The sequence below is a fragment of the Sapajus apella genome, unplaced genomic scaffold, assembly GCF_009761245.1.
Source record: "Sapajus apella isolate SASKATOON/1434 unplaced genomic scaffold, GSC_monkey_1.0 scaffold4, whole genome shotgun sequence".
Taxonomy (NCBI): Eukaryota; Metazoa; Chordata; class Mammalia; order Primates; family Cebidae; genus Sapajus; species Sapajus apella.
The window spans coordinates 11,314,693-11,329,987 of record NW_022436944.1 but is presented as its reverse complement, the minus strand read 5'-3'; the positions used below and the strand labels follow the sequence as shown (position 1 = coordinate 11,329,987).

At 35.3% G+C, this 15,295-nt stretch overlaps 1 protein-coding gene across 5 annotated transcripts in view; it reads right to left on the bottom strand.

The window, feature by feature from the left end:
- VEPH1 (ventricular zone expressed PH domain containing 1) overlaps positions 1-15,295 on the bottom strand; it is a 227,372-nt gene that overhangs the window by 58,060 nt on the left and 154,017 nt on the right. For all 5 annotated transcript variants that reach the window (XM_032262452.1, XM_032262461.1, XM_032262468.1 and 2 more), the window contains 2 exons: positions 7,502-7,641; positions 4,052-4,186 (listed from right to left, as the gene is read on the bottom strand). In XM_032262452.1, the coding sequence (XP_032118343.1) occupies positions 4,052-4,186; positions 7,502-7,641 (275 nt within the window). The remainder of the gene's footprint in view (positions 1-4,051; positions 4,187-7,501; positions 7,642-15,295) is intronic.

Below are 15,295 nucleotides of genomic sequence, written 5' to 3'. Positions count from 1 at the left end.
TATGCTCTAGGTGCTGAGTGTACAATGACAAGCATGTGTTCTCATGGAAATCCAGTCTAATTAGACATAGACATTAATAATTTTTTTTTTTTTTTGTCGGGGGGATGGAGCGTCACTCTGTTGTTAGGCTGGAGTGCAATGGCACAATCTTGGCTCACTATAACCTCCGCTTCCCAGGTTCAAGAGATTCTTGTGCCTCAGTCTCCCAAGTAGCTGGGATTACAAGTGCCCGCCACCATGCCTGGGTAATTTTTTTGTATTTTTAGTAGAGACACAGCTTCACCATCTTGGTCAGGCTGGTCTTGAACTCCTGACCTCGTGAGTTACCCACCTCAGGCTCCCACAGTGCTGGAATTACAGGCATGAGTCGCTGCACCTGGCCAATACAATTTTTATACAAAATGTGTGTTAGTAAAATGATTGTTGGATTTTATCAAATGCCATTTAGGCGATAATTTTTAAAAATTTGAACTATGGAATTCATGCATTTTACTAAGTTCACTAATGTTGAACTTTTATGTTTATGGATTAAAACTATTTTGCATTATATTACATAAGCATTTCCACTCTCTGATGCTTGTGTGAGACTGATATATAGTTTGCAAAAGATAATTTGATTGAATTTATTTATTTGTTTATTATTTGATTTTATCTTATTTATTTTTGAGACGGAGTCTCGTTCTGTCTCCCAGGCTGGAGTGCAGTGGTGGGATCTTGGCTCACTGCAGTCTCCGCCTCCCAGGTTCCAGCAATTCTTCTGCCTCAGCCTTCTGAGTAGTAGCTGGGATTACAGGCATGCACCACCATGCCCGGCTAATTTTTGTATTTTTAGTAAAGACGGGGTTTCCTCATGTTGACTAGGCTGATCTCAAACTCCTGACCTCAGGTGATCTGCCTGCCTCAGCCTCCCAAAGTGCTGGGATTACAGGCATGAGCCACCGCAACTGGCTGAATTTTATACTGAAAATTCATGTTTGAAATTTGGAAAAGGTTTCTGATAATGTCGATCTGATCAAAGTGGAAGAGTACAATAACTTGAGAGATTATTATTCAGGTTCATCTTCCTACCTCCACTCTGAACCTCCCATAATGCATGTAAGACAGATTTGAATTTGTGTTATTTGAGGTTGGGGGCTGGCTGGGGATCAGAATATTAGCTAACATTTATTGAGAGATTGAAAAGTTTGGCCATTGTTCTGAGAGCTCTACATGTATTAACTCATTCAAGTTTCAAAACAGTGCTATGAGGTAGGTACTAATATTATCTCCATTGTTCAGGGAAAGTAAATGGGGCACAGAGACAAAGGACACAGAACTGGTAAGGAGCAGAGCCAGATTTTAAAGCCAGGTGATTCAGAGCCAACATGCTTAACTACTCTGGTAGGTGTGTGAATCAAGACAGGCAGGTTATGCTGCTATAACTAATACCAAAAATTCAATTTCTAACAAAGCAACAGATATTTCTTTCTCTTGGAAAATGTTTGTTGGGATTGGGTGGCTCTCTAGAGCAGAGTCCTCCATGTTGTGGCTCAGAATTCCAGGCTGTTTTCATCTTCTGGCAACTTAATCTCAACATTTGCTCCTACGATCATGATGATTGTGGTAGAGGAAAAGAGGGATTGCAGAGGCTTTTAAAAGATTCCTCTTGGAGGCAGGAGAATCACTTGAACCCAGGAGGCAGAGGTTGTGATGAGCAGAGACCGCCATTGCACTCTAGCCTGGGTGACAGAGTGAGACTCTGTCTCAAAAAAAAAAAAAATAAAGATTCCTCTTGGAGTGACACATATCCCCTCCCATGTTTCATTGGCTAAAGCAAGTCACATGGCCAGCCTTGCTTCAATAGACAGGGAAATGTGATCCTGTCCTGTGCCTAGAGGAGGGAAGTACCAGATGCATTGGTGACAACTCTGACGTCACAAGGGTATGTGTATCATTTCTAACTCTGCCACTGACCTTCAACAGGTCCCTTTCAATTCTGACATCCAGAAAATGACAAGATTTTTAAATTTCTTCAATTGATATATATTGTTTAATGAGAGCCTAGTGTGTGCCAAGCACCATGTAGCTCTGGCAATACAATGGTAAATATGGCAAAATTCCTGCCCTCAAGCAATTTACAATTTAATAAATATGTCTTGAATAATTTTTAGTTCTAAAATTCCAAGATTATATTATAAAACAACCACAATAACAAACTTCTCTTCATATCATCCAGAATGTTATATTCTAGATGCTCAGGCATTTTCTTAGGAGTTTCTTCCTTCTTTCTTGTGTGCCTGAATCCATTTCGCTGCAGTGAAACTCCATCACAGCAGTCGATACATACGTGGCCATGTCTTTCAAATCACTAATGTAAGTCTATATGGCACCTATTGTGAAAATAAAGCAGACTTTGCACCATTCTCACGGCTATTTTGAATTTAGTATATAGAACATTTCATAAAAAATAGGAAAAAACAAATGAGAAATACTTGGGCAGATATTGCCACGTAGTATGCATTGCAGATATAAAAGTTTTTTCTATTACTCATTAACAAACAAAATTATAAAACTTTAAAAAATTTGAAATTTGGTTTACTGTTAATTTTCCCTTAGAGAAATGTTTATTAGTATAAAATACAAGAAATATGAATAAGCATACTTGTGAGTATGCACAAAACTACTTCGCCAAGCACTTTTTAAAATCTCTTAGGATTTGAAGCAGCCTGCCAAGTTTTCATTTACTAGTTGCCTCTAGTTAAAATATAGTTCACAATGAAAAATTTATGAGAACTTGAGGCACTGTCTTCAAACATGATGCAACAGTTGAAAATTTGAATGAAATGTGCAAAGAATTCCATTTTACTTTACACTGATGCAATTGTGGTGTTTCCTTTATTTTTAATACTGCATGTTGAATTCCTAAACCTAAGCCAAAAAGTAGTGATGCAGTAGTTTGATGTGTCTTTAAAGTCTTACAGACCATTACAAATAAACTTCAGCTCAATTATGCTCATTTTCATATTATTAGAATTCTTAATCATTTAAGAGATATTATGTTAGTTTCACAAGATATCAGTTCTGGAGTACTTAATTTGCTACTTGTTTGTACTTTGAATTTGTTTAATATTGGCATGATTGTCCAGTCTTCTGCCATGACATTAAGTGCTGGCTTGTGAATCCCAAATTCGTATCTCCAGTCATGGCTTTGTTCCTGAAGCCCACATTGGCATTTAACCACCATCTCCACCTTGTTAGCCATATAAATGGCTTGGATTCAAAATATGCAAATCAGAATGCTTTATCTTCTTCTGCTCCATCAGATTACTTTGGGATTTCTCATTTTCAGGGTGATATTATCATCCAGTTAGCCAAACAATGCAACTGGAGTCACCCTAGATTCTTCTATTTTTCTTATCAGGCTCTAAGTCCTGTTGATTTGACTTTCTTAATAGCTCCAATCTTCCTGCAACTTCTAACTTTAATTCAGGCCTTCTTTCTTAGTCACTGTGCTTCTATAACAAAATACCTAAGACTAGGTAATTTATAAATAATGGAAACTTATTTTTTATAGTTCTGGAGCTGGGAAGACCACGATCAAGGAGTAGTGGAGCTACAGGCATGGGCTTCCATGCCTGGGTATTAAAAAAAAAATTTAGAGATGGAGTCTTGCTGTGTTGTTCAGGCTAATCTTGAGCTACTGGCCTCATGTTATCTTCCTGCCTCAGCCTCCCAAGTAGCTTGGATTACAGGTACAAGTCACCACACCCAGCTGTAAAATATTTTCTATTTCATACTCTGCATGCAGTTATTGTGTGGTTCTAAGGAACTGTATTGTGTCAATACATAGACCTCAAAGGGCAATGACCTTGTTTACTGATACCACTCTATTCTGAATCCACTATGGTACCAGGTGAAAATAATTACTTATAAGTGTTTTCTGATAATGATAAAAAAATGTAAAGGAAAGAAGGAAGAAATTAAATTGCTAAAAAAAAAAAAAAAAAGGCAAACCGTTTCAAGGCAGTCTTAAATCTTGGCTTATAATATGGCCAAGGAAAGGAACCTTTACCTTCTGCTGTGGAAACATGGACTCCATCATGGCTGTTTCAAAGCTGTGAGCATCCCCTGTCTGGGTCTTCTCCCACAGGGCTCGGAGGAATTGCACAGAATGACTCTGTATGGACAGGGGCTCCGGAAACAGGCTCTGAAAGGGCATTACAGACAGAAACGGAATATACTATGTCTTGTCCCATTAGTATTGTTCGATTGATTTCAAGGCACTGCTTAGGCTTGGTTTGAACTTTAATATGATTTAAATTTAAATGAAACAAGAAAAATATCTGTTTTAAAGATCCAATATATGGGGATTGGGCATGGTGGATCAACCTGTAATCCCAGCACTTTGGGATGCTGAGGCCGGAGGATCGCTTGAGACCAGGAGTTTGAGACCAGCCTGGCCAATATAACAAGACCCCTTACCTCTCTTAAGAAAATTAAACAAAGATCAAACATATATTTCAGGATTTTCATTTTTTAACAGAAATTTAAAATTATTTAATAGGATTTTCAAAGGCAGTTGATAATGATCTCCATAAATATGCCTAACCTTTGTAACATAGTGTTTATCTCAGTGATTTACCAAGGATGTTCCTTAATTGGAATGTAGTTAATATATTCATATTTATTTTCTCAAAGATTTGGCAATTTAGGAATAAAATTAAAAGAGTAAAAAAATCAAGTCTATACAGAGTAGATCATGAAGAATAGAAATTAAATAACTAAGTTCATTATGAAATTAATCAAATATGAACAGTATGAGTGAGTGTGTGGGGGACAGAAAAAGTTTTAATTCTAAAATGTATAATGGTTGAATATTATTGAAACTTTAAGATAATTTCTTTAAGTGTTGAGCAATAAGAATGTGAACATAAAGAAAATCACATTTACATATATTTCATTCAAGCCAATGAAGATAAACTTTTCAAAGGAAGATTTTAACTTGTTCGTATATATACTAATCAATGATGTGTCTAATAATCATTTACATGTGATAGTGTTATATCTATAAATTTAAGAAGTTTTTCAATTCAAAAGAATAATTTTATAAAAACATGTAGAACATCTATAAAGGTATAAAATACCATTTACATACATACAATGTGATATATAGGATCCTTTATGTATAATGTACAATAAAATAATGAGATTGTACATTATAAAATTATATTTTATATAATTTTAAAAATTAAATATAATTTTTATATTTAATTATATAAATAAATATAAATTATAATATTATATATTATAAAATATAAATATAAATATAAATAATTATATAAATAAATAAATAAAATAAATATAATTAAATATAAAATCATATTTTCTATAATTATAAAATCATATAAAATCTTATAAAATCATATTTTCTTTTTATGTCAATGACTGTCTAAGCACTGACATATGAGACTCTCTGCCGGGCGCGGTGGCTCACGCTTGTAATCCCAGCACTTTGGAAGGCTGAGGTGGGCGGATCACCTGAGGTCAGGAGTTTGAGACCAGCCTGACCAATATGGTGAAACCCCATCTTTAAAAAAAAGAAAAAGAGACTCTCTAAGTGGTTTGTATGTACAAAGCTTCTATTTAGTGAATGAAGATTAATAAGTACTATTCCAGAAAAATTTTATTCTTATCAAAATGAACTATTTCTAGTACTGAATGGGAACAGATGGAGGATCTCAATGCTCAAGTTAGTGATCCACAGATTAAAAAAATTTAAAAGCCAGTAATAGATAAATTACATGACCCATAATATGGATACATTTGAGAATTTATTAATTATTATCAAAAGCTGGTGCAGCACCCAATTTTTCATTTAAAGAACAGGACCTGATTTAATGAATCATCAATCTAAAGAGGAGCATTTAGACTGGAATCTGTGAATTTGAGAACTGTGTGAATGTGTGTAGTTGACAGAAAAGGAACAGTTTGGCCCAATGCACAAGACTAGTGCCAGGTTGTAATTATTAATATCAAGCCAAGGTTTGAATTTTTATTTACCCTGAAGCCAGAATTCAGCCAGAAGATGACATATCATAAGTGTAGAAAAAGAAAGAAACCTTTATAGTAAAATGAACACAGGAGAAACATAGCATACACAGATGCCTTCTGATGATTTTGTTTAAAGAGAAAGACAAAGAATCAGACAAAGTCAATAAAATAATACTGGAGGGCAAAAAAAAAAAAACCCATCAAGATTTCTTGGTTTGTTTTCAGAAAACTGAAAACTGTTTAGGACAAAGCCAAAGTTGAAGCCAAATATAAAATCACTGATGAAAACTCAGTGAAAAATATAAGCAAGGTAGAAAAAAATAAGGTCGTTATTTCAAGAAAAGGAAAGAAAGTCAATGCTGTTCTTTGTATTCATGTACAATTTGGCCCCAAAATATGAGCTGTTCTCTATGTGACATTATTTAAATGTTCTTAAGAAGACTTGCTATAGAAAAAACAGTATTCCTAAGGCATGTCTAATATGTCTCTTTTCTTAATTACTATAGTTCTGCCTTATTATTATAATGTATTCAGCTTTAAAATTCATTATTTCTCAATAAGCCTGACTTTATTTTATAAAGAAATACAACTGTCTACTTGGTGGCTTTTATAGGAGCTATTATAGAAATATTTTATTAAGAGAAGTAAATAAAGTGTCATATAATTTGCTTTTCAGTCATATTATAATATTTGCATTTTGTTTTTTTCTGCCTTTGCCTTCTCTGCTTGTAGTTGCATAAAATAATGCATTTAAAAAATAAAAATACGTTATTTTTCAACCTACATGCAACAACGAAAAGATCACTGGGTCACGGGTAAGATGATATGAAATCTACCATTCAATTTTCTTATCTGTAAAAATGATTCCTAAGATTCCTTCTATTACTAACATTTTGTAATCTATACTCAAATGTTATGTGAAAGTTTAGTGCATCCAAGATAACTATTTTCAAATAAGAATCTCTTTTGATGCTAACATCTCTGCATTAAATTCTTCATTCTCCTTAAAAGTTGCTTTTTACATAATTTCACCTATGTACATATATTCTATAGAAAAAAGAGGCATTCCAGTATCTTAACACTGTCAAAAAGAATCTACTGACACTAACATTAAATGGAGATTGGAAGACTCTAGACAAATCAAGGCTAGCACTATGTAAGGGAAGCTATTCTCCCAAATAAGCTGTTTTTGCTGTTGTTTAACCAAAGATATTTTCTCTTTCATTCTTCTATTTTAAAGCCAAGAATATTTAAGATATTAATATGCTTGGTCAACTGATTAATAATTCCTTCTTTTATAAGGAAACTATTCTAAAATATAAAAAACCCAGGTTAAAATTATTAATGAAATATGTATGTGTTGCTGTTATCTACATATCAACTCTGGCCAAATAATAATTCAATAAAAATGATTATAAGCCCATATCCCACAAGCTCATTGAAGAGCCTGATGAACACAGATTATACAAACCTGCTGAAATAGAAACATGATCTGGATCCATGGCTGAGGTTCTTGGCTGATGAGAATAAAACTGGACTTACTGTATAGGCAGTAATGACCCTTCAAGGAGCAGGTGAAGAACAACTTTGCTACACAACTTCTAACAGTGTCTAGAAACAAATACATATAGCATTAAACATATGGTCTTTCCAGAGTTACACTTTATATTAATACTTCAACACACAAATGCCTTTATAAAATATTTTTCAGTTTTCAAGCTGTGAGCTAATAACTACAAACAACTGTGTATTTGAGAGTGGGTCCATTTCATGGAAAGTAGATTAAATAAATATATTTTAAATTATTATTATTATTGTTTTAATTAACATGTGAAGACTCTTTGAGCAACTCTCATGGGGGGAAAGCACTCTCACCAATAAAATGGGAGATACCATATCATTTTCATCTGATGGGACATCTTGAAGCAATAATCTGGGAACAATAACCAGATGGATAAAGAAAATCCAGGCATTTTCTGGGTAGTAAATGGCTTGCCATGAACTGTGAATGCTATTCTCTTGGTCGTACAGGGGCCTCAGAGATAGCTTCCAAAATAACTCTGGCTGAAGTGTAGCTTCCTGTGAACTGGACTGTTCTGGTTTGGAAAGGTCATCTCACCTTGAAGGATTTAAGCTGGGAGGGTTCATGAGATTATCCTGTAGGGACAAGGAAGTAGTGGGTGGGTGGTGTAGAGTAGAGGTTGTGAGGTGCCATAGGTAGAGACAGGAATGATTAATAAAATAAATGAATGAAGCAAATATGGGTTGAAATTCTATGTGCTAGGCAGTGTGTTAAATACTGGATAATAAAAGTTATCATTAATCGACTTCCACATGTGTTATGTGTTTGACTTCATTTAATTTTACCCTGCAAGATGGGTATTATTTCTGTTTTAAAGATGAGGAATCAGCTCATTGGAAAGTTAGTCTAGTGAAGCACTGTGATTGCATTGTTAACTCTTATAACCTTGGCACGTGACAAATAAATATTAATAGATAACTAATGTCTGAAGAGATGAAAGATGAATGATGCTCAGAGATCCAGAAAAAATGGCTCAAGGCTGCTCAATCTGTGGCAAAGCCAGGATTTGAACTCAGCAGGCTGATACCATGTTGGAATGTTTTAGGCTCTACTCTACTGAGGTTTTTTTTAATATCTGTCGAGTCATACTGATAGCTCATGGGGTAGCTTTTGTTTCAGAATTAATCTGACATTTTAAATGAAGTGTTTTGAAAATTAAAGAGATCAGGCGTGGTGGCTCATGCCTGTAATCCTAGCACTTTGGGAGGCCAAGGTGGGCAGATTGCCTGAGCACAGGGGTTTGAGACCAGCCTGGACAACATGGTGAAACCGTTTCTCTACAAAAATTCGCTGGACACGGTGGCATCTGCCTGTAGTCCCAGCAACTTGCGGGGCTGAGCAGGAGGATCGCTTGAGCTCAGGAGGTGAAGTCTGCAGTGAGGTGAGATCGTGCCACTGCACTCCAGCCTGGGCAACAGAGAAAGACTCTGTCTGAAAAAAAGCAAAAAGAAAGAAGGAAGGAAGGAAAGAAGGAAGGAACAAAAGAAAGGAGAATGTTAATAGATTCAGTGATCCTCTTAAAAATGTAAATGAACTAGAGTTTGTTGAAAGTCGATGAGAAAAGCCAGGCACGATGGCACACACCTGTAGTACTAGCTACTTGGGAGGCAGAAGAGGAAGAATCCCTGAGGCCAGGAGTTCAAGGCCAGCTTGGGCAATATAGTGAGACCACATCTCTAAAAGCAAACAAGCAAAATAATAAAAACTGATGGGGATCCTAGTAAGGGTGACAAAGTCAGTCCCCACCTAAGACAGAGTGTTGTTGAATTATCGGAGAATGGGAGAGGAAGACTTATCTGTGCTCCATCAGAGGTCAGGTATGAAGGAAGTAACAGGCTTTTCAGGAAAAGTTTGGAAAATCTTAGAGAGAGTGGCCAATGGCAGATTAGGGGAGAAGGTCTTGGAAACCAAACAGCAATGTAACAGGGCAAATTAGAGATATATACAGAAATGTTAGTCATTAATAGCTTTCTGTGATTGTGAAACATTAGTACAGAAGAGGACTAGTTTTTGTGGACAGTACTTGTTTCAGGAAATTAAAGATTTAAGTTGAGCATACAATGTTCTTGTATAAAATCAGAAATTATGTCTGTATTCTGTGGGTGAATGAATCATGAGGTGTAAAGGGTGCTTGAAGCCTTAGTGGAAAAGACCAGGAGGTCTGGCACTGGGAGAATAGAATGGAGCACAATATCAACTTAGAATTGCCTTATCAGAAATTATTTGACAATGATAATTTTTTAAAAGTTGGCACGTATGCTTTGAAAAATTAAATTTAATTTATTCTAAAGAAATAGGAAACCTAGTATCTCAAAAGCACATACAAAAAATGGTATTTGAAATAAATCTAAATGTAACATATATGTTGAGATAGCAATGTTTTGTTTTAATGAAAAGTTTCAAAAGTTATTTTCTAAGAATTTATCTAGTTAGCTTGAGAGTTGCAAGTTGGACTTTAGGCCTTTACCTTAAAAAAATAGTTTCCATCTCTTTCCTCTTTCTAAGTTTTTACTGCCTATTCATGTTTTCTTTTGAAAATAAACATTGATTAGATTTATTTCACTCACTCTGAGCCCACCAGCTTTTTATACACAAACCATAGGAGTCTCAGATCGCATAAAATGGTCAAAGTACTACAAGAGAGAGATCCTTAACTTAAAAGCATATACACTGGCTATAAAAATACATCAGTTTTGTGATATAAGTCTTCTGTTAATGCTTTCAGTAAATCTGGTCTGTACCAGTATTTGTATCCTTATTTTTTCCAGCGCTTCCTTGGCTTGGAAAATTCCCCCTATGACCTTAAGACTTAGTTGTTAATTTTCATGTGTTTTTTCACTCCTGTTCATTCCATGGTATCAAAAGTTGGCATGCAATAAATTGTTGTTGGATGAACAAATGAATGGATGAATGTCAGATATGTGTTTAGAGCAATAGGGGCCATGTTGATGGCCCTGTTCTTAAGAAGCTTACAGCCAAATGGGAGAAACATCGATACTTATAAGAATGGTTATAAGTTGTTTTCAGTTTATTAGATAATGGAGGGACACACAATAATGACTGCTCAGAGAAATAAGCAACTCATTCTGACTGGGGAACAAGGGGAGGCTTCATGGAGAAGGAGATATTTGAGGTATATTTTGAAAAATGATCAAGATTTTGAACTTAAAATATGAGAGAAACAGGCACTTTAAGTATAGGGAACCCTGAAAACAATCACATAAATATAAATGTTTAAGATAATTCCAGATAGTATGTTTAGTATATCTCAGTCATTGAAATTTACATATATAATTGTATAATTGATGCCCAAAGGATTATTTATTTTTCTAGACTAAATTTTGAAGACAGAAGTCATGCTGTCTCAAATATAAAATGTGTTCCATATTAAGTCAAATCTGAGAGTAGTTTCTTTATTTTTATTGGAATGTGGCTTCTTTTTCTTGAGATGGACTCTCGCTCTGTCGCCCAGGATAGAGTGCAGTGGCGTGATCTCAGCTCACTGCAACCTCTGCCTCCTGGATTCAAGTGATTCTCCTGCCTTAGCTTCCTGAGTAACTGAGACTACAGGTGCCTGCTATGACGCCCGGCTAATTTTTGTATTTTTAGTAGAGATGGGGTTTCACTATGTTGGCCAGTATGGTCTCGATCTCCTGATCTTGTGATCTGCGCACCTCAGCCTCCCAAAGTGCTGGGATTACAGGTGTGAGTCACTGCGCCCGGCCAGGAATGTGGCTTCTATTTATAATAATCAAAGGATTTGGTTTGGACTTTATAAAGATTAAAGTTAACATGAACAGAAGTAATTATAGGATATAATGTGTTATATGTTAAAATACTCAAATATATTACACAGATAAATTTAAAGACAATACAAAAATACAAGAACTTTTGGTCTTCTTTTTGAGTCAAAATCTTTAAGAATCATTTTGGAATTCTTTGTTTCTTCTGCCACTCTTCCTCTACGATGCTATTTATATGCCTTTATTACTGCACTGCATTCAGTAGACCATATCTGAGAAACACATCATTCTTCTTGGGAGACTAGACACTTATAACCCATTTCTCAGGTGGCCACTCATATAACCTATGCCATTATATATTTTTTTGTTTAGGGTTAAGTGTCTTAAGATTAAAAATTTAATATGGCTTTGATTTTTTAATAGCTAGTAGAAATATCAAAGAATTGGCTTTAGTTTTGGAAAAAAAAGAATAAATTAGGTTTAATTTTTAATTATTTATCCTTTGAAAGTTCCCTCCCAGTGAAATAAGAGTCAGATAAATGTATCTGGCTCATTTCCCAGGTGTTCCACTGAGCCAGTCTTTTTACTATCTAAACTATATTGCTACAATAATTTGTAAAAGCACAAACACATGAATATGTTTGCTGAAACTGCTAGACTATAAGTATTTACATATTGGACATAGCTTATAAATAAACAACAAACTCAGAGAAGCCATTTTGAGAGATTTAGTAAAAGAACTAATCTTCACTGACTCCTTACTTTGTACCAACATGTAAGTATAACCAATTACATATCATCTTTATGAAGTAGGCTTTGTTATCTCCATCTTACTGAAGAGGAAATCTCAAGATAAAACTTCCAGGAATCAGCTGAGCCCAGGTGCCAGAGCCTGTTCTCTTTCTAGTACATAAGTGAATGGATCAGATAAAATAGAGGTAATAGAAGTACCTCAGAATAAGTATAATTCAATAAAAAGATCATTGGCTCAGGATTCAAACAAATCGTGTCTTACGGGTAGATTGTGTTACTTTTCCTCTCTGTCCTTGAGTTTCTTACCTGGAAAGTGGGAGCAGACCAAAAGCTGATTCAGAATGAAAAAAAAAAACACACATCTCATCTACTTAAACAATTTTTATATTTTAATTTGCTTATCTCTCTCCTAGATTGTAAGCTCCATGAGGGTAATAATTTTTTGTGTGCTATTTATATAAAACATACAACTTACCACTTTATGGATAACATGGTTTAAAATTTAAACCATTTTTAGGTGCACAGTTCATTGGCATTAAATTCATTCACATTGTTGTGCAATCATCACCACCATTCATCTCCAGAACTCTTATGTCTTTCCCAGTTGAAACTCTATACCCATTAAACCATAACTCCCCATTCTCCTCTCTACTGAGCCCCTGGCAACCACCATTTTATTTTCTGTCCTTATGAATTTGACTACTCTAGGTACCTCATACAAGTGGAATCATATAATAGTTGTTCTTTTGTTCTGGCTTATTTCACTTAGCATAATATCTTCAATGTTCATACATGTGGTAGCTTACGTCAGAATTTCTTTATTAAAGCTGAATGATTTTCCATGGTGTGTATATGCCATGGTTTGTTTGTTCATTTATCTATTGACGGACATTTGGGTTGTTCATACCTTTTAGCTACTGTAAATAATGCTACTATTAACATGAGTAGGCAAATGTCTCTTTGAGGCTCTGATTTAAATTCTTTTTGGTATATACAAAGAAGTAGCATTGTTGGATCATATGATAATTCTGTATTTAGTTTTTTTTGAGGAACTTTCATATTAGAAATGAAATTTTTGTCTCTGAAATTCTTCAATTCTATAGGCCTACAGAGGGCTGTGAAGAAATGTATCTGTGATGGCTGTCCAGAGCAGGGCTGGACATTTGCTCAGGGCTATGAGGGCTTGCTCTTGGCACTCAGGACAGGCCAGATGACAACAGGAGGAGTTTTCCTCTGCCTACTTGACACTAGTGAGACAGGAACCTTTGAAGCAATTTCCTTTATCTCCCATGTAATTCTTCTTTAATGTATTTCGAAGACAAAAAAGTAAAAACATTGATGCAATGAATGAATAATAGTGTCATTTAGTTGTATGAATGTCCTAAACTAGACAGAAAAAAAAGTAGAAGAAAATGAAACTGGTAATTTGTCTGATAAGAGCTTTTCAAAAGTAGGTAAAATAAAGCATGTTTTTGAAGGAAACCACAAAGTCCAATTTGGGAAGAAGTGTAGAACAAACTCATTACTTTAAAATGCCATTGCTTTTGGCTGAAACAGTGGAAGAAGGTATCACAAACCAGTGTGGACTACTTGTAAAACTTTCATTCCATGTTATTTATAAAATACGTTAGTATTTTAGACTAAAACTCTATTCCTCCTCACTCTCAAGTTAAAGTTTAGAATATTTAACAGAATAGCAATTATTTCATAACTTTGATATAGTAAATAGAAGAAAAGATATTTTAAGGTAAAAATAAAATTAGATTCTCAAAAATAATGATAAATTTGAAATAACTATTTGAAATTCCATCAAATAATTATTCATGAGTGGATATTGCTCTTTTTACTTAGAATTATCTTGGCTATTCAGGCTCTTCTTTGGTTCCTGGTGAATTTTTAAATAGTGTTTTCGCATTCTGTGAAGAATATCAATGGTAGTTTAATGGGAATAGCATTGAATCTAAATTACATTGATCAGTATGGCCATTTTCATGAAATTGATTCTTCCTGTCCATAAGCATGGAATGTTTTTCCATTTGTGTCATCTCTGATTTCTTTGAACAGTGGTTGTAATTCTCCTTGAAGAGGTCCTTCACTTCCCTTGCTAACTGTATTCCTAGGTATTTTATTCTTTTTGTGGCAATTGTGAATAGGAGTTCATGCATGATTTGGCTCTTGGCTTGCCTGTCATTGGTTTATAGTAATGCAAGTGATTTTTGCGCACCGATTTTGTATCCTGGGATTTAAGCAAGTAATTTAAATGATGTCTCACTAATTACCATGTAACAGGACTAATATTTATAGTTTTAAATATGTTTTTGTTTTTTGCCTTCTGAGTTCGCAGCCTTTGCCTGAATTCACTTCAGCCTCCACCTATCTGACTGTCAAGTGGAGGTGGGAGTGGCAATGGAGTAGAGATTCAACAGTTATAGGAGTACCAAAACGGTAGAATGGAATTAATTTTTTAACTGCCCAAATTGAAGCTTTTGTCTCAAGAAAGGATTTTCTAAGTTTCCTTACCTCCCTTTAGCCTATGATTCCTGAGCATGGAGGGCATACATTGTAGAACCTGTAGTATGAAAAGGGTGACAGCTTGGTCAGTTCTATTGTTGTAAGGTAGAAGAATATAGCATGGAACAAGTAAAAGAGAAAACTTTTTAGCTCTGGCAGGGGAAATTATTGAGAGAAGGAGAGAGAGAAGTGTAAAGCCATCAGAAGTGGGTCCTGACTTACCCCCACATTTGAGCTGTGGCCTGGAGAAGGAGTAGTATATTAGACACATTATGGTAACACCAAGGGCAATTGTCACCATTCAGAAAGAGATTCACTCCCAGGTGGCCCTCAGCACCAACACAGGGTAGCCAATTTAATTAAAAGGACAGATCATGAGCCAGGCAGAAAGGAACCTCTGAGGTTTAGCTTTCATGGTCACTCTTTCCTCTCTTATGGAGTAGACAGGAGCCAGAAGTAGATGAGTCTCTTGCTGGTCAACTTTTCAGAGATATTACCATAGTGAGGCAAGGGGTATGGTGTGGCTTTGCACAGTAGACTGCAGAGAGAATTGTGCAAACCAGGACTCGGGGCGGGGGGGAGATCTCACACCAGTGGGTACGGAGGTGGGGTCAGATTGGCAAGGGAGACCCCTGGACCTGCCCATGTGTAGAGTGAAAAAAAACATTATCCTTCA